Source organism: Ranitomeya imitator, chromosome 1, assembly GCF_032444005.1.
Source record: "Ranitomeya imitator isolate aRanImi1 chromosome 1, aRanImi1.pri, whole genome shotgun sequence".
Classification (NCBI taxonomy): domain Eukaryota; kingdom Metazoa; phylum Chordata; class Amphibia; order Anura; family Dendrobatidae; genus Ranitomeya; species Ranitomeya imitator.
This window is the reverse complement of record NC_091282.1, coordinates 374,717,679-374,743,853: the sequence shown is the minus strand read 5'-3', so window position 1 is coordinate 374,743,853 and position 26,175 is coordinate 374,717,679. Positions and strand designations below refer to the sequence as shown.

The following is a 26,175-nucleotide window of genomic DNA, read 5'->3' as shown; positions in this document are numbered from 1 at the left end:
CAATCACTTTCACACAGGGCCCTGTAGGTTTGGATTTCTGTTTCTCTTTAATAATAAATGTACAAACTGCATTTTGTGTTTGCTTGTGTTATCTTTGTCTAATATTTAAATTTGTTTGGTGATCTGAAATATTTAAATGTAACAAACATGCAAAAGAATAGGAAATAACGAAGGGGGCAATCACTTTTTCAAACAACTGTAGATGCTAATCTGACCTCCATGGTTTGTGGTCTCTATGATGGTAGTTTATAAGAGAACTTTATTACTGTGAATAGCAGGGCTTCAGCTAGCATAGGAACAACGTCCATTCTTCGGCCTATCAAATTATTTCCTTATTTAAACGCAGAGCTCAGACCAGTAACTTGTTTGTAGATGCCTGTTGTATTGAAAGAGGGTTGCCCTCAACATATTTTAAGGTTATATGTTATTTCACTTTTAAAATGTAAAGATTGTTTTTTAAGCTCCATCACCTGAACATTAAGAAGCCCATAAATTGTGATCATCCGATCAGGATTTAGCCAACTGGGGTGCAGATAGTACGACATCTCAAACTGACAGAATGTGTCCTACACAATGAATTTGATATATATCCCATTCTCCAGCTTTCTGAAGCTTTCTGCTGGTTCTGGGCTTTTCCCTGCTTTGAATTATTAGCATACATGTTTGCAATGCTGGTGTGTAATGTATACAGTGCATTGTCTAGGAGATATGTTGCAGGGCTGAGGAGTCTTACATACTGAGCAGGTCCATCTATCAGCTCCTCGCACAGTAATGATATTTGTGCGTCATAAAGCTGTTTGCAGCTTCTTTATTCCTCTCTCATCTTTCCTCTGTTCTCTTTGTCTCTCTGCTGTCTTCTGCATTTCTCTCCGCCCCCAACCATCTTGGGCATATTTTGTCACTCTGCTTTTGTCTTCCCCTTTCTCCGGCGTTTGCTTCTGTTCTTGCTCCCTCGTATTTTTGTGGGTCCATGTTTCTATCTCTATAGCATAGATACTAATTCTCCTGGCTCTGTTTTGCATTTTACCAACATCCCTTGTTGCCTGTGCTTGCCTCCATCTTATATCATAGACTCTCCTCTACATATTTCCATGTAAAATATTATTGCTTGCAAGTGCCTATAGTAAAGGTAGACGAGCAGTTAATGTGTTGCATTCACTGAAGCCCACTTTACAGAAGATTCTTATTATCTTGTTTTTTGCCCCGTCCCTCCCCCGGTGGTAATTAAGAATCGTTAGGATTTATTTTCCATTATTTTTACATGTAGGATTTTGTTAATAAACCATTAAAACTTGAGAAAGGTTTTTGCTAGAAATGAAAGCTGAAAGTGTTAATCAATTCTCTTTTCATCTCAGGAGGGAGCTGTTCGTTAGCAAGGGTAACAACCATAAGGGTTATGTTTACCATATTTTATGCTTGTGGCCACTTGAGGGTTAATGGCTTATCCGTAGGGGGTGAAGTCATTTTTTTTTATCTTTACCCATTTACATGCTATGTTAATGGACCACGTGCTCCTTTGATAACATACAGACACATTAGCATGCTGGACACCACTGATAACACATGTCATATCTTCTGATTGAACCATACTGCCACAGTGCATATACATCATTGTATACGTGACGGAGAACATATGCCGTGCTTCATAAAGAACGTGCTAAGACTCTATTCCAGCAGTGAAGAGACTGATCTGCGAGCTGCGAGACCCTGCCAGTATATATAGGGAGCTCATATTTTCCCTCACAGACAGTATGTCGACACCTCACTCTCTTAACACACCGTTAGAAAGTAATTGTATTGATTTTTCCATCCTTCTTCACCCTCCCTCTTCGGCTGTCTCTCGGAATATCCTTGTACTGTCTCTATCTTCGCTGCTTATTCCTTGTGTGTCTCTACCGTTACATGGACTGTCTCTTCTCATTTTCTGTCGTTACCTAATAATTCCTCTCTGCAATCCTATATATATATATATATATATATATACTGTATATATATATATATATATATATATATATAATGGCCCTATATGTCCTTCTCATCCCGTGTGCTTCTCCTCATCCCTCCGCGCTCCCGCTTGGCTTATCCTTGGTGCTTTTCCACTGTTGTTTTTTTTTGTGAGACCTATTACTTCTCTCAGCTGCCTCATCATCTTTCATCATTTGTCATACTCATTATGTTTCCCCTTGAGTATTTTGGTCATCCTGTCTTGTACTTTTCAAAGATCTGCTGCCTTGTACCTTTTCTGGGCTTTTTATACAGGTAGAGGAAGTGGTGACAGTTGTCCATGTAGTTGACACCCCACGTCCATAACTGGCATTTGTCCACATGGGGAAAAAAAGTTGCGTTTTTGTACATAGGGAATTCCCAGCAGCCTACGGAAGCTGCCATGTGCAGTGTATGAAATGATGTCTCTTCCACCGCATATCAGTTTCTGTTGCCTATTACTGTAGATTCTGTCAAGTGTTGGAATGGGGTGCCTAAAGGTACCGTCACACTGAACGATATCGCTAGCGATCCGTGACGTTGCACCATCCTGGCTAGCGATATAGTTGAGTTTGACAGGCAGCAGCGATCAGGATCCTGCTGTGCCATTGTTGGTCGGAGCAGAAAGTCCAGAACTTTATTTCGTCGCTGGACTCCTGCAGACATCGCTGAATCGGCGTGTGTGACGCCGATTCAGCGATGTCTTCACTGGTAACCAGGGAAAACATCGGGTTACTAAGTGCAGGGCCGCGCTTAGTAACCCGATGTTTACCCTGGTTACCAGCGTAAACGTAAAAAAAAAACCACTACATACTTACATTCCGGTGTCTGTCCCTTGGCGCTGTGCTTCTCTGCACTGTGTAAGCACCAGCTGGAAAGCAGAGCACAGCGGTGACGTCACCGCTGTGCTTTACAGCCAGCCGGCGCTCACAGCCAGTGCAGAGAAGCACAGCGCCGGAGGACAGACACCGGAATGTAAGTATGTAGTGTTTGTTTGTTTTTACGTTTACGCTGGTAACCAGGGTAAACATCGGGTTACTAAGCGCGGCCCTGCGCTTAGTAACCCGATGTTTACCCTGGTTACCCGGGGACTTCGGGATCGTTGGTCGCTGGAGAGCTGTCTGTGTGACAGCTCTCCAGTGACCACACAGCGACGCTGCAGCAATCGGGATCGTTGTCTAGATCGCTGCAGCGTCGCTAAATGTGACGGTACCTTAAGGCCCTCCAGTAAAACTAATTCTGAGGGCCCTCCCAACAACTCAATGCAGATATAACCTTAAACGCCACCATCCTCATTAACGTAGTCTTTACACTTCACTGGAATCTTGGCTAGGTTTTTGTGAGACCACATCGTGTGTCCATGGAGTAAAAAAAAAAGTGCTTCATCTATTTGCTTGAAAAAACTGTATCCCTCTAGTAATTATAGTAAAAAAAATAGTAACCCACACTTACCCTGATAGTTATTCCCAAGAAGTCAGAGCAGTCAACGCAAACCCCCACCACTTTAGTAGGCCCAAGAAGTGATAGAATTTCTCCAACCAGCCACCCTACATATCTAACTTCCTAGGCAGGAAATTAGTGTAAGCTAACCTGGGTGAAGGGACAGTGCATCTGATAACAGAGAACACCTCTCTAAGTGTGTATGTGAGAGCCCCTCTCCCTTTAAAGAAGAACTCATCAAAGTTTTTACCCTCTTAATATATTACCATCGTCATATTATATAGCACTGTGTACTTACAATTGCTCACTTTGCCTTTCTACCCAGCTAATTCTTCTCTTTTCTATGCTCTACGTAGAAACAGGAAGTCTCTTGTTCCTGCAAAAATCATTCCACTCTTCTACTCCTGACCCAACTGCTCCCTACTCCCCTCTGCCAGGGACTTTTGCAGTGATTTATCACTCATAAATGGAAAATTGACCTCCTGTTTCTACATAGAGCTTAGGAGGATTCAGCTAGTCAGTTTTTGATCACGTGATATCATGGGCCTAATGGAAAAGAGAAGAATAAGCTGGATAGAAAGACAAGATGAGCAGTTGTAAGTACACAGTGCTATATAATCTGATGACTGCAATATGTTAAGAGGTTAACGATTTTCATTGGAGTTCTTCTTCAATGCCAACTGGATGCCTTCAAATAAAAAAAATAAAATATTGTTTTTAATAAATAAAAACGCAGCTTCAGCACCAACATGCTGTACACAAATGCGATAGACACATCCCATTATCACACTGGACATGTTCCCAGTCACACGCAGAACACATAGCACACATGCTCCATTTACACGATGGACAAAACTGCAAAACTCTGAGTTTAGCATATCCTCTGTGCCTCCACCTCTTCCCGAGTCTATAATGTTTGAGTTAACTGATGACATCATGTCACCAGGGCTGCTGACAATCACTGAGCTGAGCAATTTGTGCCATCTACATCTGCTGAGATTAGTGATTGGCTGCAGTGTTGCAATGTGATGTCACTGATGCGGGCAAATATTAGAGACTGGAGCAGCAGCGGACATATAGCGCTGGCTTTGTTTTTTTTTTTACAGGTACAACAAAAGTTTGTAGCCCCTTTAACATAAGAGCCATGCTGAAAACATCCCACTCATACATTGGATATATACCCAGTAATGCACGAGAGGGATGAGCACGTGCTCCACTAAAGCATATAGACATAGAGCACATGCTATACACACTGCACACATCACCCGCCATACATTTTTCCAAAATATACAGAGTGCTGATACCTCCAGTTGTGTGCCTGTGTTTGCTGCACTGACTGTGTCATATAGCACTCACAAACACTGTACTTCAAAAATAATAGTATCACGACTATACCTTCCAAATTAGTACCAAATGTTATTGCCCATATTGTACCCCAGAATTGTGACCTAGGCATAAATCTTAGGGCCCTGCAACATATATTGAAATTGCCCCCATTCCCAAAAAAAGGTTGTAGAGATCAACATATACAGCCTATAAAGCTGTGTTCACACATGCAAGCAAGTACTCAGTTTAAGGCATTGTTCATTATCTGGTCAGTATTTTACCTCAGTATCTGTAAGCCAAAACAACTAGTGGGTGATAAATACAGACGTGGTGACGTGCTTCTATTATACTTTTCCTCTGATTGTTCCACTCCTGGTTTTGGCTTACAAATACTGAGGTAAAATACTGACCAAATACTGAAAGTGTGAACGTGGCCTAATTCTATTTGTCTTTCCTAAAAAGGAACACTGTTCAAAACAGATCTCTTCCATGACCCACTTACCTACTGGGCTGCACAGGTTGCTCCAATGATATGTCCGCCCCTGAATCTACCGTACTATTACAGTTACATCAAAAAGATAACGTGGGCACATGAGCTATGCATGTCCGTGACTTGTGGGTGCCAGCTATACATTACAGATAATACCCTACCCTTTTCAGATGGTACATGAACACAAGTGTGAACATGGACAGCATTTACAGATAACTTTTAAGAAGGCACAATCATTCGAGATCAGTCATTAAAACCTGATGATTTTTATTTGCACTGATTAATAATTATTTTAGGGGGTATATCAGTAGATTATAGTTTTGCTGATACATAAAGAGGCCTTAAAAGGGTTTGTACAGCAAGTCTCTCTTCCACCCAATCAGAGGTGTATCTAGGGGAGGACAGCCGGGGCATGTACCCCAGCGCAGACAGCAGGGGGCGCAGCCAGGCCGCCTAATTCGGTGACCCATGCTAACATGAAGCAAAGAGAGATCCGGCTGTACACTGTACTGAGGCAACCGTCTGAGGCAAGGAAGTTATCACACACATGTCTCATGCTAATTAGTGTTATGCAAGCTCGGACTGGCCCATAGGGTAACAGGGGAATACCCCGGTGTGCTGCTGTACAGATCTGGGCTCCCAACCCCACTGTATGGGCAGTACTTGGCATAATTCATTTGATTTACTCTGTACAGAAAAAAAAGTAGCATCTCATCGTTCACTAACCAAACTACTCAGTTTATTATTATATAGAAATATAGGTAAATTTATGAATGAGGGTAGTGTAATATTTGTATTCAGGTGAAAAGTGGGCCCCCCCAAAGTCAATGTTACTGGTGGGCCCCTGGCATCCCAATCCGACAATGATGTTATGTGTACTATACCTGCCGTGTGATGGGCGGCGCACAGCAGAATTTGTTCATGAGTTGTGTCAGATGTCTTATTTATACCTTTATTTTCTTGACAAAAAAAAAAATAAAATTTTGGAATGGCATAGCTGAATATATATACATATGCATAGATTTATAGGCATAAAACAGAGTATATACATAACAACACATATCTGCACATAACAGGCATATATATGTTATGCATAAATACACATATATGTTATGCATAAATACACAATACATACATCTCACACATACTTACATTTTCTGCAGAATAGCTGAGTGCAGAAGAAGAGGGCTCCAAAGTGATTGTGAAAAACTGATGCGACGGATCCATTTTTTCGAAGGATCCGGCTAGCATATCCAGATAATTAAAATAAAAAAAATTGGAGCATGCTGAGTTTAAAAAACGGAATCCGGCACCGGAATCCTTCATTTTCCTGATCCGGCACCTTCCGACTCCCATGGGCTCCCATTCTAGCAAAAAGCTGGAAGCACCGGATCCGACGCTTCCGGCTTTTTCACCAGAGACAAAAAACGTTACTGTGTACGTTTTTCCAGACGCCGGAAATGACATTTTTGCCAGATCTGGTGAAAACCGGAAGAAACGTAAGGTCATCCGGCGCAATCCGGTGCTAATACATGTCTATGGGAAAAAAACTGGATATGGCAGCATCTTTCGCCGGATCCAGTTTTTTCAAAATTTGCCAGCTTGAGCCTGACAGCGAAAGACGGATGTATGAAAATAGCCTAAGCTTGTTATCCCCTTAATGACCGCCAATACGCCTTTTAACTGACCTTACATATAAGAGAATATCCTCCCCATACAGATGACAATCCAGCATCTGTCGGCTGTACACTATAGCTGACAACTTGCTGCATCAGCCACGATCAGTATTTGCACCGTCTAAATCTGTTTAACCCCTTAGATGCTGCTGTCAATAGTGACTACATCATTATAAATGGTTAACAGAGTGTGGGGGCTTCTTCTTTATCCCAATTGGTGCTCTCAGATCATGATTGTGTTGTCCTGATGTTTGCCGTGGAAATTCATGACCAAATAGCGGCCTTAGAGTCTGCCGGCTGTAGTAATCTGTTCAGAAGTTTGAGGCATCTAGGTGGTAAAAATACACATTTTCATTTCTGTCATACCACTTTGCATTAACTCCTGTAAAGCACCTGAAGGGTTAATAAACTATCTGACTGCAGTTTTCAATTTGTCTGGGGGTGCTGTTTTTAAAATGGTATCACGTTTGGGGGTTTCCCAATATATGGGACCCCTAAAGTCACTTCAAACATCGATAAGTCCCTAAAAAAAAAAATTTGTAAATTTCTTTGAAAAAATAAAAAATTGCTGCTACATTTTTAAACCTCCTAAAATGCTAACAAAATAAAATAACATTTTACAAATAGTCCTGATGTAAAGCCGACATGTGGGAAATGTTATTTATTAATGGTTTGCTGTGGTATGACTATCTGGATTAAAGGGATAATCATTCAAATTTAGAAAATTGCTAATTTTTTACATTTTTCTCAAATTTTTGATATTTTTTTTATAAATAAACACAAAAAATGTTGAACTAAATTTACCGTTATCATAAAGTAGAATGTGTCACGAAAAAACAATCTCAAAATCATTGGGATTTGTTGAAGCGTTGCAGAGTTATTACCACATAAAGTGACACTGGTCAGATTTCAAAAATTTGGCTCGGTCACTAAGGGGTTAAACAAGGAAGTTGGTTCCTGTGTGAGGAGGAGCGAGCTAGACCAAAGGAGCCGGGCTGAGAAGGGAGACCAGAGGGGTTTATTAAGGTAGCACCAGCAGGTCATACAAGAAGCATCAATTAGCTGCAGCGCTGCCCACAACCACCGGTGTACTTTGCCTCCATCCCTCATGGTCCTGTAGAAGATCCCCAGCTTGCTTGTGCTGGATATACGGCACTAAAAGAGGGCCCATTTTAGGATGTGGGGGCCTTGGGCAATTGTACAGTTATTCCTACCTGGGCTGGCAACTGCATCGCGTTGTGTGCTGTTCCTACTGACTTACTCAGAGGCCCAGTGGGAAATTCACCGGTTCGCTGGTGGGTCAGTCCAAGCCTGATTCTACCCCTTTCAATGAAAATGGATAAAATCCACAGATTAATCGTCACAAAATCTAGATGATGTGTGCAGTTTTGCAGTGTTTTTTTTTCATCCTCTGTGGTGTACTAGATATGTGGTTTTATTAATCTTTCAAGATCTATACAGAATAAAGAGAATTGTAATACAAAGTTTTACATCAAATTAATGACAGTCTGGCTCTCTAGCCTTCAAAAAAAAGCCACAAATTGAAGACCTGACATATATAAATATAATGCCCATGGTGGCTGCCAGTCGTTTAGCAGTCAAGTGGTGGCCGCATTCAATTAATATGAAAATTCTAGCCAAACAGGGCTATTATTGGAAGAGCCATCCATCTTGATTCACCTAAGTTGGGTTTTTTTTGCCAACAATTAATGTATATCTGTGCCCAGCTTCATATGCAGGTCTTCGTAGCAGAAGAACTTAGTGTATTCAATTAGTATTAGGCTTAGTTCTGCTCAAAGATCATCCATCACCATCACTGCTTTCATGGATAATCCAGTATTTGATTTGGACAATAATGCGGTTTGGCAAAATTATCAGAACCCCTGAAAGACCCCATTAAAGTTAATTGGGTTTATCAATGATCGTTTTGATTTGTCATATCACAAAATCCATGATGGTAGTGTGACTAGAGCCTGAGTTTATATTAATATAAAATATTGAGGATGTGATGGAAAGCATTTTCTCCTTTTTCAAAGCAGGTTTATTTTTCATCAGTTAATTTTCCTGGATTTAAAAAAGATAAGAAGTTGGTTGTATCCGTCCCTTTTACATTCTGTCTCTTTAATATCCCCACTTAGTTTTGGCTTCAACAGTTGTATCAAACAACCTAATTAAACCTGTACATATACTAACACCCTAAGATATGTTCACATTACACTTTTTGGAGTGGCTTCACCCTAAAAAGTCTACCAAAAGTGGTCATAAGGGTCAAAAGAATCTGCTTATTAATTTATTTAGAAAAAAACCCAACACATTTGTTTATATGTTTAGATGCTTCAGGCTTTCAAGTTAGCCAAGCTTTTAAAAGAAGTGACCTGACCATTCTGCTGACATTTTCTGCTAGGAAGGCACTCCATTCATTATCATAGAAGTCAATGGGAAGGCTAAAAATGCCCAGTAATAGTAAACGAGCAAATGCATTGCTATATCACTTGCAGAGAATGATTGTATTGGCTATTGTTTACGGTGCATGGAATTTGGCCTGTTGGCAGTTGGCCTGCCGAATAGGCTGTTAACGACCCCTAATAGGCTTGCATGTAGTGGTAGTGTAGACTTGCAGAGATTGGGATGTTATCATGGACAGGAGGCAGATCAAGAGTTAACAAATTTATTAATAGATGAAATCTCCACGCAGGGAGAACAGGGGTATGGGAGGCAAAGGATATAACAATATGGGTACTGGAGGGGAGAACGGGGTAAACAGGTGTTAGGCAAATGTTCAGAAAGGGGAAAGAAGAGTACAACTTATCAGTCTGGCGGCTTCTTGATTGCAGCGTCTCGTTTCCAACGGGGGCACTGACAACGCAACAGCGACACGTGATGTCTCGGGGTTGTCCTGGATAGACAGAGGTCCGGTTCCTCGATGCAGATAGGGAGTCTTTGCTACACTAGGCGGGTTCCCGTACCTGCGGTTTCCTCGTACTGGTCTCAGTTCCTTATGCGGTGTGTAAAATGGTGATGTTGTTTCTATCATAAACAGTGTTGATGCAGTAACTGTGTTCAGCCACCGGAGGTCACTCTTGTGTAATAGACATGATAATTACAATGTTGTTGCAGTAATTTTGTTCAGCCACCGGAGGTCACCCATGAGTTAAAGACAAGAAGATTCTGGAAACAGGACAGTTACCTCAGAGAGAGTTTCTGGGCGTTGGAGAAGAAGCAGCGCGGTGATGGAGAGTGGAGAATCCAGATCTTGAGGCATTCCTGTTTTGGGACTGCGTGATTTCAAGAAAGCTATTCTTGTGAGTAAACAGAGAAGTGTGACCGGTCACCGACTATGTAGTTAGCTAGGGATAGCTAGATAGGAATCACAGCCTAATTAAGGACACTCTTGTATTAAGAATTGCATGATAACTAATAGACACTGTGTGGATTCCTGCGCTTCACGATTCTGGCTGTGGGATATTCCTGGAATTATTTGTGAACTTTATCTGGATCTGCATCAGAAGATTTCGTGGCTCAAATACCTATTTAATCCGCTGCTGGACATCTGTATAACAAATTCAGTTATTTACCGTTGAAGCATATATTGTGAAAGAGTACACTCTGAGCACTCAACAATAAGACAGTGCACTGCGTATACATTGAGTACATACTGTGATATATATATATATATCTACTATATAATTGTCTAAGGGGTACTTCTGTCTTTCTGTCTGTCCCGGATATTCATTGGTCGCGGCCTCTGTCTGTCATGGAATCCAAGTCGCTGATTGGTCATGGCAAAACGCCTACGACCATTGCCACGACCAATCAGCGACGGGCGCAGTCCAGCGGCAACATGGCAGCTCCTTCCTCCCCACAGTCAGTGCCTGCTCCATACTCCCCTCCAGTCAGCGCTCACACAGGCTTAATGGCAGCACTAATGGACCGCGTTATGCCGCGGTGTAACGCACTCCATTAACGCTGCTATTAACCCTGTGTGACCAACTTTTTCACTATTGAAGCTGCCTTTGCAGCTTCAATAGCCTCATAGCCTCATCATATACTCACATTCCGGCGCCTTTCCCGCTCCTCGCGACGCTCCGGTAACCGCTCCATGCAAGCGGCAGGTTCCGGTGGCAAGGATGGTATGCGACAAGGAACTGCCATGACGTCACAGTCATGTGACCGTGACGTCATCACAGGTCCTGCACCCATACCAACTCTGGGACCGGAAGCTGCCACGTGCACCGCACACAGGGCCACGACTTCAACGGAGGGTGAGTATATGTTTATTTTTTATTTTAAGTCTGTATACTACATGGCTCTGTGCTGTATACTCCGTCGCTGTGCAATATACTACGTGTCTGGGCAATATACTCCGTGACTGGGCAATATACTATGTGACTGGGCAATATACTACGTGGCTGGGCAATATACTACGTGGCTGGGCAATATACTACGTCACTAGGCAATATACGTCACTGGGCAATATACTACGTAGCTGGGCAATATACTACGTGACTGGGCAATATACTACGTAGCTGGGCAATATACTACGTCACTGGGCAATATATTATGTGGTTGGGCAATATACTACGTCGCTGGGCAATATACTACGTGACTGGGCAATATACGTGACACGGCAATATACTACGTCACTGGGCGATATACTACGTGACTGGGCAATATACTACGTGACTGGGCAATATACTACGTAGCTGGGCAATATACTACGTGACTGGGCAATATACTACGTGGCTGGGCAATATACTACGTCACTGGGCAATATACGTCACTGGGCAATATACTACGTAGCTGGGCAATATACTACGTGACTGGGCAATATACTACGTAGCTGGGCAAAATACTACGTCACTGGGCAATATATTATGTGGTTGGGCAATATACTACGTCGCTGGGCAATATACTACGTGACTGGGCAATATACGTGACACGGCAATATACTACGTCACTGGGCAATATACTACGTGACTGGGCAATATACTACGTGACTGGGCAATATACTACGTAGCTGGGCAATATACTACGTGACTGGGCAATATACTACGTAGCTGGGCAATATACTACGTCACTGGGCAATATACTATGTGGTTGGGCAATATACTACGTCGCTGGGCAATATACTACGTGACTGGGCAATATACGTGACACGGCAATATACTACATCACTGGGCAATATACTACGTGACTGGGCAATATACTATGTGACTGGGCAATATACTACATGGCTAGGCAATATACTACGTGGCTGGGCAATATACTACGTGGCTGGGCAATATACTACGTGGCTGGGCAATATACTACATGGCTGGGCAATATACTACGTGACTGGGCAATATAAGTGACACGGCAATATACTACGTGGCTGGGCAATATACTACGTGACTGGGCAATATACTACGTGGCTGGGCAATATAATACATGGCTGGTCAATATACTACATGGCTGGGCAATATACTACGTGGTTGGGCAATATACTACGTGGCTGGGCAATATACTACGTGGCTGGGCAATATACTACGTGACTGGGCAATATACGTGACTCGGCAATATACTACGTGGCTGGGCAATATACTACGTGGCTGGGCAATATACTACATGGCTGGGCAATATACTACGTGACTGGGCAATATAAGTGACACGGCAATATACTACGTGGCTGGGCAATATACTACGTGACTGGGCAATATACTACGTGGCTGGGCAATATACTACATGGCTGGTCAATATACTACATGGCTGGTCAATATACTACATGGCTGGGCAATATACTACGTGGTTGGGCAATATACTACGTGGCTGGGCAATATACTACGTGGCTGGGCAATATACTACGTGACTGGGCAATATACGTGACTCGGCAATATACTACGTGGCTGGGCAAAATACTACGTGGCTGGGCAATATACTACGTGACTGGGCAATATACTACGTGGCTGGGCAATATACTACGTGGCTAGGCAATATACTATGTGGCTTGGCAATATACTACGTGGCTGGGCAATATACTACGTGACTGGGCAATATACCACGTGACTCGGCAATATACTACGTGGCTGGGCAATATATTACATGACTGGGCAATATACTACGTGGATGGGCAATATACTACGTGGCTGGGCAATATACTACGTGGCTGGGCAATATACTACGTGGATGGGCAATATACTATGTGGCTGGGCAATATACTACGTGGACATGCATATTCTAGAATACCCCATGTGTTAGAATTGGGCCACCATCTAGTATATATATATATGTTGGAAAAAAAACGGGTACCCGTGATTTATTGTAAATTAGGCGGGTGTAAGATTGTATTCCTGAGAGGACCACGTGTCACAGGCACAGTATGACTCCATGTAGGCCCGTTACAGGTAAGGGAGGGAGTGGTATAGTTGTGGGGTAGTCGGATTCCTGTCTGTGAAGCTGGCACTTGGTGTCTCTCCGGCTGCATAACTTGTATTCTGTGAGTTGTGGCTGTTGTGGCCCATATTGTGTTGGGAGAGAAAATTCTGTCATTTTTTGCATAAGTCATAAAGAAAAGTTGGTTTAATATCATATTGTGCTCTGAGTCATTCATAGCAGCGCCGTATTCTGTTCTCGAACAGCGACCGGCATAACGGTCGTTTCAGGTGTCACTGGAGCGTGGCTTGGCTCCGCAGTGCAAGCGGGGAAGGGTCGGCATGTCCTGGCTCAGTCACTGGTACAAGGCTAGGCTGCACGCATGCAGCAGTCACAGGTCCCATGTGTGAGTAACCTCCCGGCACGGGGGACGTCGGGAGAGTAGCTGTCTGATGTCCGTGAGCAGTGGACACAATTACAGGGGTTGTACTAGGTGGGCCTACGCTATCAAGGTCTGCACCTCACCCTGTGCAGCCCTTTTTATCTCTGACCACCCCCCCCCTCCCCACTCCTGACATGTGTAAAGGTCGGTCTGGGCTAGAAAGCTCTACCCCGTGCACCAATGGTGACAGGCCCGACAGGTCCGGAACTGGCACAAGAGAGGTACCCCTGGTCCGGTTCATCTTCTTACAGTAGTTTAACATGTAAGTGCACCTATGGTTTGTTGAGCAGTTATTTGCTGGCTGCATTTGCATTATCTAGGTGTAATTACAGTAACAGTTTGGGTTTTGATTGTTTTCTTACAAGTATATTGGATAGCTCCAGTTGTATTTGTTCATTTTCCTGGCACATACTTGAATTGATTTATCGTCATTGCGCTTTAGCTGGCTATGTTTCTACTTCTTGGTTAAGTCTTTCATGATATTAAAAGAAACATTAGCGCTCGTTTTGTTAATTGATCCTACTTCCATGATATGCAAGGGCTTTGCATTATTCCTCTCTGTAGGATGTGGTGAACCTCTCGATTGGCAGCACTTTCATTTTTAGGCTAGCTAAGCTCATTTCCCTCCACAATTGCAGCATGCCATGTCCCCAAGGACTGGAGATGCGCCACTAGACAATGCCCCAAGCTGTTGTTCAGTTGATTATCACACATCAATAAGATTGACAGGAGAGCTTTGAAAAGTGACATATGATTAAGGAATAGAAGTCCACGCTCAAGTCAATGGTAAGCTCTGCCTCCAGGCATACTAAAATCTTCACAGAAAACAAATTCTATAGTGAATATTATCACCCATTAATTTATTTACATTGAATCAAGATATTATTATTGAAATATTCTAAAACAGTTATGTTCTTCAATGCTGTAAAGAGAATATGTAGATAAACTTATTACAATAGTTCAAAATTCATTTTCATAAATATGTTCGCAAAATAATGTCCTATTTTGTACAAAGCTGGCAACTGCCCGACATATTGATATGGGTAATAAATCCTATAATGAACATTTGTGGTGGTTGTTTTTAAGTATTTACATCTGTAGCAGGAAAAAATTTTTTTTAGGCCAAAACAAACTTGCTGAATTGGTTGGAAAATGTATTACTAGGAATCTTTTTGATTTTAAGCTCTGAACCCGATTCGTCACTTGTGTTTCTTTTTTTTTTTCCAAGTCAGTTTCCTTTTTTGTCTTGTAATATTAGCTGCCATTTTTAGTGCCAAATTCATGAAAATGTCATACACGATTCATGAATTTGGTGCAAAGTAAAACATGATCTTTCTTTTTGCCTTTAACTGTGGAGTTGCTCCAAATTTAGCACCTTTTTTTCAAAATGGATAAATCAGGTGAAAACATCTGGCATTGCTAGACTATGCCCACAAAACGGAAAAAAACATCTGGCGAACACATATAAAATAGACTTAAAAAACATCATAAATAGAATAAAAAAGAAAACTAGGCACAAAGGCAGTGAATTGGGGCCTTTATCTCAGGAAGACAGCCCAATCCATATTCCTTGTTAGGGCATCTGGACATCATAGAAGGGTTGCCCAATCGGGAATCCCTCTTTTATGATAATCACAGTGAAGAGACTCTGTATGAGCAGCTCCCTCCCGTTCTGCATGATGCTGCCTGCTTATGATTGGTCAACCTCCTACAGTGGAAGAAGTGCACGCCCCCAAAGACTAATCTCTGCTAATGTCCAGTTTACCTGTAACAAAAATTATAACCTAAACTTTACAAGCTAATGTCTCCACAATGGAGAGGAGTATTTACAAACGAAAAACTATATTTTACTAGGCTCTGTAGACACTATTCCATGATGTCTCCAGTTTACAATTCACAAAGGTCAGTTAAAGTTAAGTGCACTACAGTTAGTGGTTTTACTTCTAAAGAGCTAAACTATAATGGACACTGGTACACGGGAGAGTTCTGAAAGTCACATGTCACCTGAGCACATCACAATGTTACCAGGATCCACGTTTATTCTGGCAAGTGTACTGTCTTTTATTGTAATGGTGAATGAATATAACCTCAATTTGCCATAACACTAAAACCACATCTTGTATCGTGTGGGTTCACTTCATGCTTCCAAAACTGCTGTGACCCATAAGATAAGAAGTTATCCTGTGGTATCTTTCATCGGGACATTAACAGCAAATTCTTTAAGTTTTTTAACTCACAGGCAAAGACTCCATGAATCAGATTATTTTTTTTCCAGGAAATCCCACAGATTCTCGAGCAGATAGAGATATCGGGATTTTGAAGGCCAAGCCTATACTTTTAACTCTTTGCCATGTTCCTTAAACTATTCAATTAACAATACTGTTGCCATGAAGGGATATATACAGTATGTACAATGTTTAGGTAGGTGGAGAGATTCCCAACAAAACGGTGTCCAGAGCATCACATTGCCCTCAGCTTGGCGTCTCCCTAGTGTATTATGGTGCCATCTCTTCCCCCGGTGAGTGATATCCACACGGCTGTTTACACGGTGTAAAAGAAAGCTTGTTTACTCAGACCAGACTCCATTTTTCCATGGCTCAGTGGTTAGGTTTTGCTGCTCACGTGTCTCTTGCTGGCACTTTTGGTGATTGACAATGGTCAGTAGTTCTCAACAATTCATGCTATAATAATTGTTCTTTTGCTTGGACTAAAAAGGATAGCCTTCCCTTTCTATATGTATTAGTGAGCCATGGGTGCTTTAATTTTCCCCATTCCCCTGTTGACCTTCTTTCAGTAAGTAACTGACAACAGATCATGCACATACCACAAAGCCTGATCTTTTGGAGATGCTCTAACCCTTTCCTCTAGCCATTCCATTATGGCCAAGATGGTCTGATCCTTGGCTTAGGCGAGAAACTCGAGCATCAATACTCGGCACTGCCGCCGGCACACGGGACCGGAGCGTGCAACTGCATAGAAATACATGGAGCCGCGTGCTACGGTCCCTAGTGCCGGCGGCAGTGCCGAGTCTTGATGTGAGAGACTCGTGCCAGAGACTTGCAAGTGTGACCCAAGCCTTACAAAGTTCTCCTTCTTCCAAGGCATAAACTTCAATAACTGACTGTTCACCCCTTGACAAGTGTGATTCTATAAGATGATCAATTGAATTTACCGTACTTCGCCTGCCAATGGTTTTAATGTTATAGGAATCCTCTGGAGAAAACAAGTTTTCATCTATCCAGAGCATAGGTGATAATTCATTGATCAGTGGGGTCTGATTGCTGAGACCCTCTGCAATCAACTGAACTTTTATCCGTTAGACTGGAGCTGCAGTCTGCATGCTAAACTCTGTTAATTCCTTAGGAGTGCTTTTTTTGGCAGGCCCACAGAGAATGAATGCAGCAATGGTCTGACGCTGCGCTGCTGATCCATTCTAACGGGGAAGAACATTCCCCAACAGGTGTTGGTCGTTGCAGTTAGATCCCCAAAAATCAAGAAGTTATCAAACATAGGTGAAAACTCATTTTTACCAGATGCCTCCTTTAAGGCAGATTGACCTATATACGGTAACCTCCAGTATATATATATATATAATATACTTATATTTGCCGTCTTCTGACCTTGGAGTTCATCCATTCTATAGGCAGTCAGTTTCTACTTCGTGCAGTTTACCAAGTAGTAAAAGCCTTTGCCTTTTTAGCTTTCAAATTAGCTACATTTGTTTCTTTGATTGTTTATTGATAGACCAATTTGTCATTTTCATGGTTTGTTTTCTTGCAAAGTTTGGCTCCTGCTTAGACAGTGCAACAGGAATAGTTTATTGACTTTCACTGTTTTGCACTCTTGGTCTTGTCTAGACAGGACATTTTCAGTAGATCTGTGAAAATGGAAAAAAAAAATACATTAAAATAAATTAAATCTATCAGCAGTTTTTGCAACCTGAGTGCAGCATAATGTAATAATGCATAATGCAGCAGAGACAGAGATCCTAATTCCCATCCCTACTACTGATTGGCAGCTTTCTGCCTATGCCACAATGTACGCAAAAAGCTGTCAATCACTGTGGGCTCAGCATTCAGAGAATTGCAAGATCTGCAGCAATAAAACAGTGATTTTAGCAAAACTGCAGCAAGTAGCCCAGTAACTGATACATCACTGGAATCAGGTTCTCTGGCCCTACATCAAAAAGGCCAAGAAACAATTATTCCTAATGTTCTACCTATCCTTAATTGATGAACTGTGCATGTAGCGTGCATTAACTATTACAGAACCAACAGATTCTTATCATTTTGATCTGGATGTGTCTATATTCTAAATGTTGAACTAAATGTTTGGCCCGATAAAATTAAAAAGCCTATACTCCCCTCCCGTGCTGGCGGCGTTCCAGCGGTGTCAGCACTCGCGGTCCGGGAGCTCTCATGCGGTGTTGTAATGCGTTGTGCCCGGCACCCAATCAGCACTGGCATCACTCTCCGTTTGCTTGACCAGCTCTCTTTAAAAGGAATCTGCCAGGAGGATTTCATCCCTCCCAAAACTATGTATTACTTTCAAAGATAAGTCCAGTAATATCTTTTACATTGCCATTCTATTGCTCTGTTACTGAGAAATCAGTGTTTGAGTTGATATGCAAATGGTTATTGTAGATCGGAAGCCTCTGTCAGTCCAGCTCTATTCCCTACCCAGAGCCACTTCCTCCTGCTTGACTGATGGCTCCTTTGCCTGAAGTCGCACTGAATAAATGTGGTCAGTCAAGCAGAAGAAGGAGGCTGCGCTGGGTGGGAAATAGAGCTGGAGTGACACAGGCTTCTGATCATCGGCCTGTAAATTCAAACTCTGATTTCTCAGTAACAGAAGAATGGTCTGATGATGTAAAGGTATTGCTTTAATCTTCTTTAAGGCTGTCTGTGGCAAAAATACTGCAGTCTAAGAAGCCCAAAGGGGAACCAAATAATATAATAATAATAATAATTTTTATTTATATAGCGCCAACATATTCCGCAGCGCTTTACAAATTATAGAGGGGACTTGTACAGACAATAGACATTACAGCATAACAGAAATACAGTTCAAAACAGATACCAGGAGGAATGAGGGCCCTGCTCGCAAGCTTACAAACTATAAGTCAATTGGGTTATCCAATATTCCTCAGGATGTATTAAAAATAGATTTGTCATAGCTGCCATGGATGATGGCACTGTTCTGGACAATGGCGGCAACACTAATTTGAATACAGCTTGTAAGTGGGTTTGCAAATTGCAACAAATAAATTGTAACAAAAACGATGCATTTCTGCAATAAAATTTGGCAAAAAACGTGGGGCAGTATGTGAATTCATCTTTAATCATATTGACCAATTCAAGTTGATGTACTCATATCAATTAGCACAATTTCACGCCACTCGTTTATTGATCTGGCTGAAAAAATGATTAGCTCACTATTCTTTTAAGCAGTAGACATCGGGGCATTATATCACTTGTATAACCTACAGTCATGACCAAAAGTGTTGACACTCTTCAAATTGAAAAAGAAAATGAAGTGTTTCTCCCAGAAAATTATTGCAATTGCACTTCTTTTGTTATACACATTTATTTCCATGGAGTGTTTTGGAACAACACAAAAAAAACTGAGAAAAAAAGCAAATTGGACATAATTTTGCCAAACAAAATTGTTGGCACCCTCAACTTAATATTTGGTTGCACACCCTTTGGAATAAATACCTGGAATCCATCAATTTCCATCAACAAGCTTCTTACACCTCTCAACTGGAATTTTGGACTAATCCTCTTTTGCAAACTGCTCCAAATCTCTCATTTGATGGGTGCTTTCTCCCAGCAGTAATTTTAAGATCTCTCCACAGGTGTTCAGTGGTGCTTTCTGACACTGGGCACTACAATGTTTGGTAATCTTCAGGTTTCATGATACTTTGCACACTGTCCAGGCACCCAGTGCCAGAGGCAGCAAAACAACCCCAAAACATCTTTGAACCTCCACCATATTTGACTTTAGGTACTGAATTATTTTCTTTGTTGGCCTCATTTCGTTTTCGGTAAACAGTAGAATGATGTGCTTCACCGAAAAGCTATCTTGGTCTCATCTGTCCACAAGACGCTTTCCCAGAAGGATTTTGGCTTAGTCATATACATTTTGGCAAAATGCAGTCTAACTTATTTATGAGACTGTGTTATCAGTGGGGGTCCTCCTGGCTCTCCTGCCATAGCATTTAATTTAATGGATAGTTCCCGCGGACACTGATGTGCCCTGAGCCTGCAGGATAGCTGAAATTTTTTTGGAACTTGATTGGGGCTACTTATCCATCATCCGGACTATCCTACTTTGCAATTGTTCATCATTTTTTCTCTGCCATCCACATCCAGGGAGATTACTTACAGTGCCATGGGTTGTAAACTTCTTTATTACATTTCGCACCGTGGATAAAGGAATATCAAGATCTCTGGAAATGGACTTGTAACCTTGAGATTGTTGACATTTTTCAACAATCTTGATTCTCAAGTGCTCAGACAATTCTCTTCTCTTTCTGTTCTCCATGTCTTCATGCTCAGTGTGGCACACACAGGCATACAATGCAAACATTGAGTCAACATCTCCCCTTTTTATGTTGTTTCAGGTGTGATTTTCATATTGCCCCCTGTTCCTTGCCACAGGTGCGTTTGAATGAGCATCACATGCTTGAAACAAAGTTGCTTTTGCCCGGTCCATTTTTTTGTGATAATGTGTCCAATTTGCCATTTTTTCCAGTTTTTCTTGTATTGTTTCACTACACACAAAGGAGATAAACATGTGTATAACAAAACATGTGTAATTGCAATAATTTTCTGGGAGAAATACTTCATTTTCTGGAACAATTTCAAGGGTGCCAAAACTTTTGACCATGACTGTACATGCACAACCATCATGTAACTAAACTTCAATGCATCGTGACCCTTAAATTCCCTGCAGATTGGTGAGTTCCGGCCGGGTAATAAGACACTTAAGCATTGCTTAAAAATATGGCTCAGAAGTGTGCAGCTCAGGAGATGGAAGTTCTCACCTCCTCAATTAGCATGTGCACAGTGGAGTGCGGACTCAATAGAAAGTCTATGGGTCTGTACTGCGATCTGCGCACACTCAGGCAGGAGGTGAGCCGTCTGCCTCCTGAACTGCACACTTTTGAGTAATCTGTTGGCATCTCAAAACTCAGACCCCCACAGATTTGCAGTGAATTTAAGGGCCTACAAAATATAAAGAAATACATCAAAAGTTGAGTATACTTTTAATGTAATATACAGTATATATAATTTATATGATAACTGTAGCACGGTCAGTGATTACAAGGCATTGGAAAACAACCCATACTCCCCTAATGTCGAAATGGTTTGCCGAGATGGTTAATATTTGTAGGATGGAAGAACTCACAACCGAAAGCTCTGGACATGGTGATAGATTTAGGAGATTTAGGAGATTGTAGAGCGACTGGATCCTGTTTCAGGACTTAGGCTGGTTTCACATTTGCGTTTTTTGCCGCTGCGTTCTAGTGCAAAAAAACGCGTGCGGTTTTTTTGCTATACATAACATTAAAAACGCATGCTTTTTTGCATGCGTTTTGCCGCATTTTGACGACGCATGCATCGTTTCTATGCTTGCGTTTTGTTGCGGAAATGCAACCTGTAGTAATTTCTAGCGGCGTTTTTTTGCCGCAAAAAAACGCATTGCTGTCTATGTAAACGCATGCGTTTTTAAGCACATGCGTTTGCATGCGTTTTTAAACGCATGTGTTTCAATAGAAAAACACAAGAATACACACTGATAAGCCACCCCCAACCCTAACCCTAACCCTCGGTATCCTAACCCTAACCCTAGGGATCCTAACCCTAACCCATAGGGTTAGGGTTAGGATCCTAACCCTTAGGGTTAGGGTTAGGATCCCTAGGGTTAGGGTTAGGATCCCTAGGGTTAGGGTTAGGATCCCTAGGGTTAGGGCTAGGGTTTGGATCCCTAGGGTTAGGGTTAGGATCCCTAGGGTTAGGGTTAGGATCCCTAGGGTTAGGGTTAGGGTTAGGATCCCTAGGGTTAGGGTTAGGATCCCTAGGGTTAGGGTTAGGATCCCTAGGGTTACAAGGGATCCTAACCCTAACCCTAACCCTAGGGATCCTAACCCTAACCATAGCTATTTCTTTTTCTAGTTGATTTTGACTGATTGGCATCTGTCACACACTTGTCATCATGCATTTCAAAAATGCAAACGCGGTAAAAAACGCATGTAAACGTGTCAAAACGGCGCGTTTTTTTACCACATGCAAAAACGCATGCGTCTAAAAAACGCAGCGTTTGCACACGTTTACATGCGTTTTTTGCACCACATGCTTTTGCGTTAAAAACACTGCGTTTTTTAACACAAATGTGAAACTCACCCCATTTCCTTCATCCTTCCCTCCCTCCCTTTTTCCATACCCCTTCTCCCTCTCATCCATCCTAACCCCCCTTCAAATTTTTTTTCCCTTCTTTCTTTCTACTTATAGGAACTACTCACATGGATTCCCACATACCATATCTTTTTTGCTAACCTCTATGTTGGAATTTTCATAATAATTTTTCATTTGCTGATATGAAAATGTTGGTCTTTTTTTATGCAGCTGCAATGTTGATATTTCCGCATGAATACTGTTATCTTTACAAGCTTTGTTAAGTCCTGCGTGACTTTTTTTGATCATAATGTATTTGGTCTAATGTTGTTTTTTGGTGTTTTCACTATGTATGAACATAATTTCTATGAATCTTTGCTCTTCGGAGGAGGAGGACCGGCTTACCGACTAGTATACCACTACGTGATTTATTGTAAACCAAGAATTGTATAAACATAATGTAGCAAGTGCACAAAAGAAGGCAGACTGATCTTTTCTAATGAACCCATTTCTAAGCACAGAATGTGGTAGATGACTCTCGTGTTGTAAGGCTTGATTAATAGTAATAAATACCCTCTATTTGGGAAACCAAGTACACGTGCTTCTTTTTTAGATGATATATTCTTGAGGGCACAGCAGAATTACTTGGTTGTCCCCGCACTAGCTGCTCATTACTATGCTGGCCTGTGATGGCTGCATAAATTGGCTAGTTGAGGCTAGCGTGGGTTCTGATTATGAAGAGGAATATAAACAATTAAAGTGATTATCGATAATGATGACAGCTACATATTGAGCTCTTACGGAGGTATTTATCGGTGTTAGTGGGTACATACACCTATATCTTGATATATGGAAGCTTGATAGTGGGATTACAATAGCAAAGCTCCTTCTATCCTTATTTTTATTTTATTCCTTTCCTCAACAATTTCGCCCCCCATTATTGCACCAGTGATTCACCCCCGCCCAACCCCCACCCTATATTAAACCCCCTCCGCTCTCAAGCTGTAGAATGAAACTCTTTAGTTAATAATTTCCATACTCATTAACATGCTAATGTGCTCAGGCTCACAGCTCTTTAATCACCTCAACATCAGACTCTGTGGGGAGCAGAATTATAAGGACTCCAGGGAGGGAGGAGGAGAGAGACCAGCAGAACAGCAATTAACCCTTACCTTGTCATAACATATTCCTTGTCAAAGATTAGATTGGTCAAATTCTTTCAAGCCAGAGAGGCAGGTGATTGTTCCTCAACCCTCACACAGCCCCAGGCAAATCGTATATAAATTAACTCTTGTGTTAACAGGCAGGCATGCAGTGAAAAGAGCTTTTTATATGTAGCTCATGCATTGAATTATAACCTATTTGACAGCTCGTGCCAAAAACCCCCAAAGCTAAGCAATTCTACTAAAAATGATTTACTTACTGAAAAACAGTGATTTATTATTAGTTTTGCTAACTGTTGTCTGTTTTTCTTTTTTCATAAATATTCTTCTTTTGTACACAGGGCTGTGTCTGAGATGATTCTTGCATATCAACCGTGCAGCTATGGATGCTGATGAGAGCTTCCTTGCCTCTTCTGAGCAGGATGAAAGAAGTTCCTGGCCTCTGGACCTCAATATACCCCTTTGCCGAACAGCCAAAGATACCCCTCTCCCACCTCCAAACCCATCTCCAAAATTGTCCTCCTCCACCTCCTCCTCTGTGTCTGTTGCTGGAGGAGGATATCAAGATGTCAGCCCGACATCCTCCTTGTTGCAGCGACCTGTGACTCCCAGTTCTCCACACCCAAATTATCTGCCAAAGCTCTCATCCCCTTTACAGCCAAACTGTACAGAGGAAAATGAGGACAGGGGGGAGGCCCTGGTGGGACATGTGCTTTTTTCTAGTGATGGAACTGTCTACCTCCTGAAAGGTGAGGAAGAGGAGGAAGGTGCTTTTCTTTCTCCGACTTCACCACGGGACTCCCCTAAAAGCACATTGTTATCACGTCCTCCACTCACCTCTTTTCGTCTCACCACCACCTACCAAGGCTTTCGCTCTAACCAAATATCCCTACATACCTCAGCTCAGGCAGCCGATCTTACTCAACTGGCGCCTGGCAACTCGCCCAGAAAACAAGACCAACCCAAAGAAAAGGAAGCAGAAGGGCAAAAAGGGGAAGATGATTTAATACACAAATCAACTTGGGAGTCCATAAGGACACAAAGAGTGGATGGTACATGGATTTGTCTCCCTTGCCAGCTCAATTTTCGAGGTGGAAAGCAGCTGGGATTGCATGCTTCCCACTTCCATGAGTTAGAGCACCCATATCAAGATCAATTGGCATCAGGGGAGACTTCTGGTATCATTCATAGATCAAATGGGCAAGTTTTTCTCAGCCTTTTAGAACCAAAAAAAAGCCACATTGTGTTAGATGCTGGCCAAGAGCCAGAGAATGTTGCCCTTTCTGATGTTCAAGACACTCCACTCTTAGATGTAATCCAAAGTACAACTGATCAGTCTGGAACATTGGGAGATTTAATGAAAGACACAAAACATAATGATACCAAAAGTCATGTGACTTTACAAGGGGAACCAGAAAGTCCCAAACTTTCGATGGGCCTGGTGCCCAAATCATCCTTAAGTTATCACAAATGTGAATCAACAGGAACATCCCACTCAACTGAAGCCAAAGATTCAAGGGCCAACAATAATGAAAAAAACAGTGTTGAAAACTGGTGCTCAGCAGGAGCAGAGACACTAGTTGAAGATGTTGAGGGAGAGGAAGAGGATATCCCAGAAAGCAACGCTTCTGCCTCACAGACCTCAGACATTAATGAGCAGCTACTTGCAAACCAAAGCTTCTATGGTCCAATAATGACAAATTCCTTGTTACAAATGGGAGCTTTTCATGGCTCTGACAAAGGGGGTAACCAAACAGATGCAGATCGCGGGCCTCTGGCCTTCGATGAATGCACAACATCCTCAGGCCCCCAACCATTCCAAAGTCTTTCTCTTCAAGGCCAGCTTTCCCTGCTACACTCTCGCAATTCATGCAAAACTCTTAAATGTCCAAAATGTAACTGGCATTACAAATACCAACAAACACTAGATGTTCATATGAAGGAGAAACATCCCGAAAGTCATAGCCATTGTTCTTATTGCCACAGTGGCCAACAGCATCCACGCTTGGCACGAGGTGAAAGCTACAACTGTGGCTACAAGCCATATCGTTGTGAAGCTTGTAATTATTCCACAACAACTAAAGGAAACCTTACCATACACATGCAATCTGACAAACACTTGGCCAATCTCCAAGGCTACCAAGGTTCAGGTCCTGCAGCCAACACATCAGCTCCAGCCTTAGCAGCCCCAACCGTGAACACAGGGCAGGGAGAAGGAAGCCAAATATCTCCCACCGACCGTCAACTTAAGCAAAAGGCATCATGGCACTGTAAGGTGTGTAATTATGAAACTAACATTTCTCGCAACTTACGTATACATATGACCAGTGAGAAGCACATGCAGAATGTACTTCTGCTTCACCAAGGCCTGGGAATGGGCCAAGATAGTTTTCCATTCTATGGCGGTCCACTTGCACCGGATCAGGGACTGGAGCATCCACTTCTTTTCAATCCCATGCACTTTGGCTCAAGTGGAAACCAAGGTAAGGGCATGCATTGGTAACAATCATGCTTCACAAAATGTATATTTGTAACATCTGAACACTCCCATTGGATTCGGCACTACCTTATGAAAAGTAAACGTGTAAAGTGGTCAATTTTGCCCATTAGAATAGAGTTCTAATATGTGAAATGGTAATGTTTCACTACAGAGTAATTTCATATACCTCATACATTATTAAATAGAACTTAGTCCTTATGAAACTGGTGTGCTTGCTTTTTAAGTCCATGTCAGAAACGTCGTAGATTGCTGAAATAACTACAAGCATTTCATAAGTTCATTTAGAGGTGAACTCACAGCATGCTCATTTTCATACCAGGCAGGGAATCCTTTAAAATGGGTTATACTGCCATTCTGACATAGATATTCGCAGTAAATAAAGCAGCCTCATCAGGTCTAAGAGATCTA

At 42.0% G+C, this 26,175-nt stretch overlaps 1 protein-coding gene and 1 long non-coding RNA gene across 3 annotated transcripts in view; one reads left to right on the top strand and one right to left on the bottom strand.

Annotated features, from left to right (window-relative positions):
- ZFHX2 (zinc finger homeobox 2) overlaps positions 1 to 26,175 on the top strand; it is a 102,071-nt gene that overhangs the window by 17,057 nt on the left and 58,839 nt on the right. The window contains exon 2 of the mRNA XM_069761800.1: positions 23,609 to 25,750. Within this exon, the coding sequence (XP_069617901.1) occupies positions 23,650 to 25,750 (2,101 nt within the window). The 5' untranslated portion in view covers positions 23,609 to 23,649. The remainder of the gene's footprint in view (positions 1 to 23,608; positions 25,751 to 26,175) is intronic.
- Positions 14,553 to 26,175, bottom strand: part of LOC138673459 (uncharacterized) — a 71,427-nt gene continuing 59,804 nt past the window's right edge. For both annotated transcript variants that reach the window (XR_011320091.1, XR_011320097.1), the window contains exon 5: positions 14,553 to 17,582. This is a non-coding gene — a long non-coding RNA (uncharacterized lncRNA). The remainder of the gene's footprint in view (positions 17,583 to 26,175) is intronic.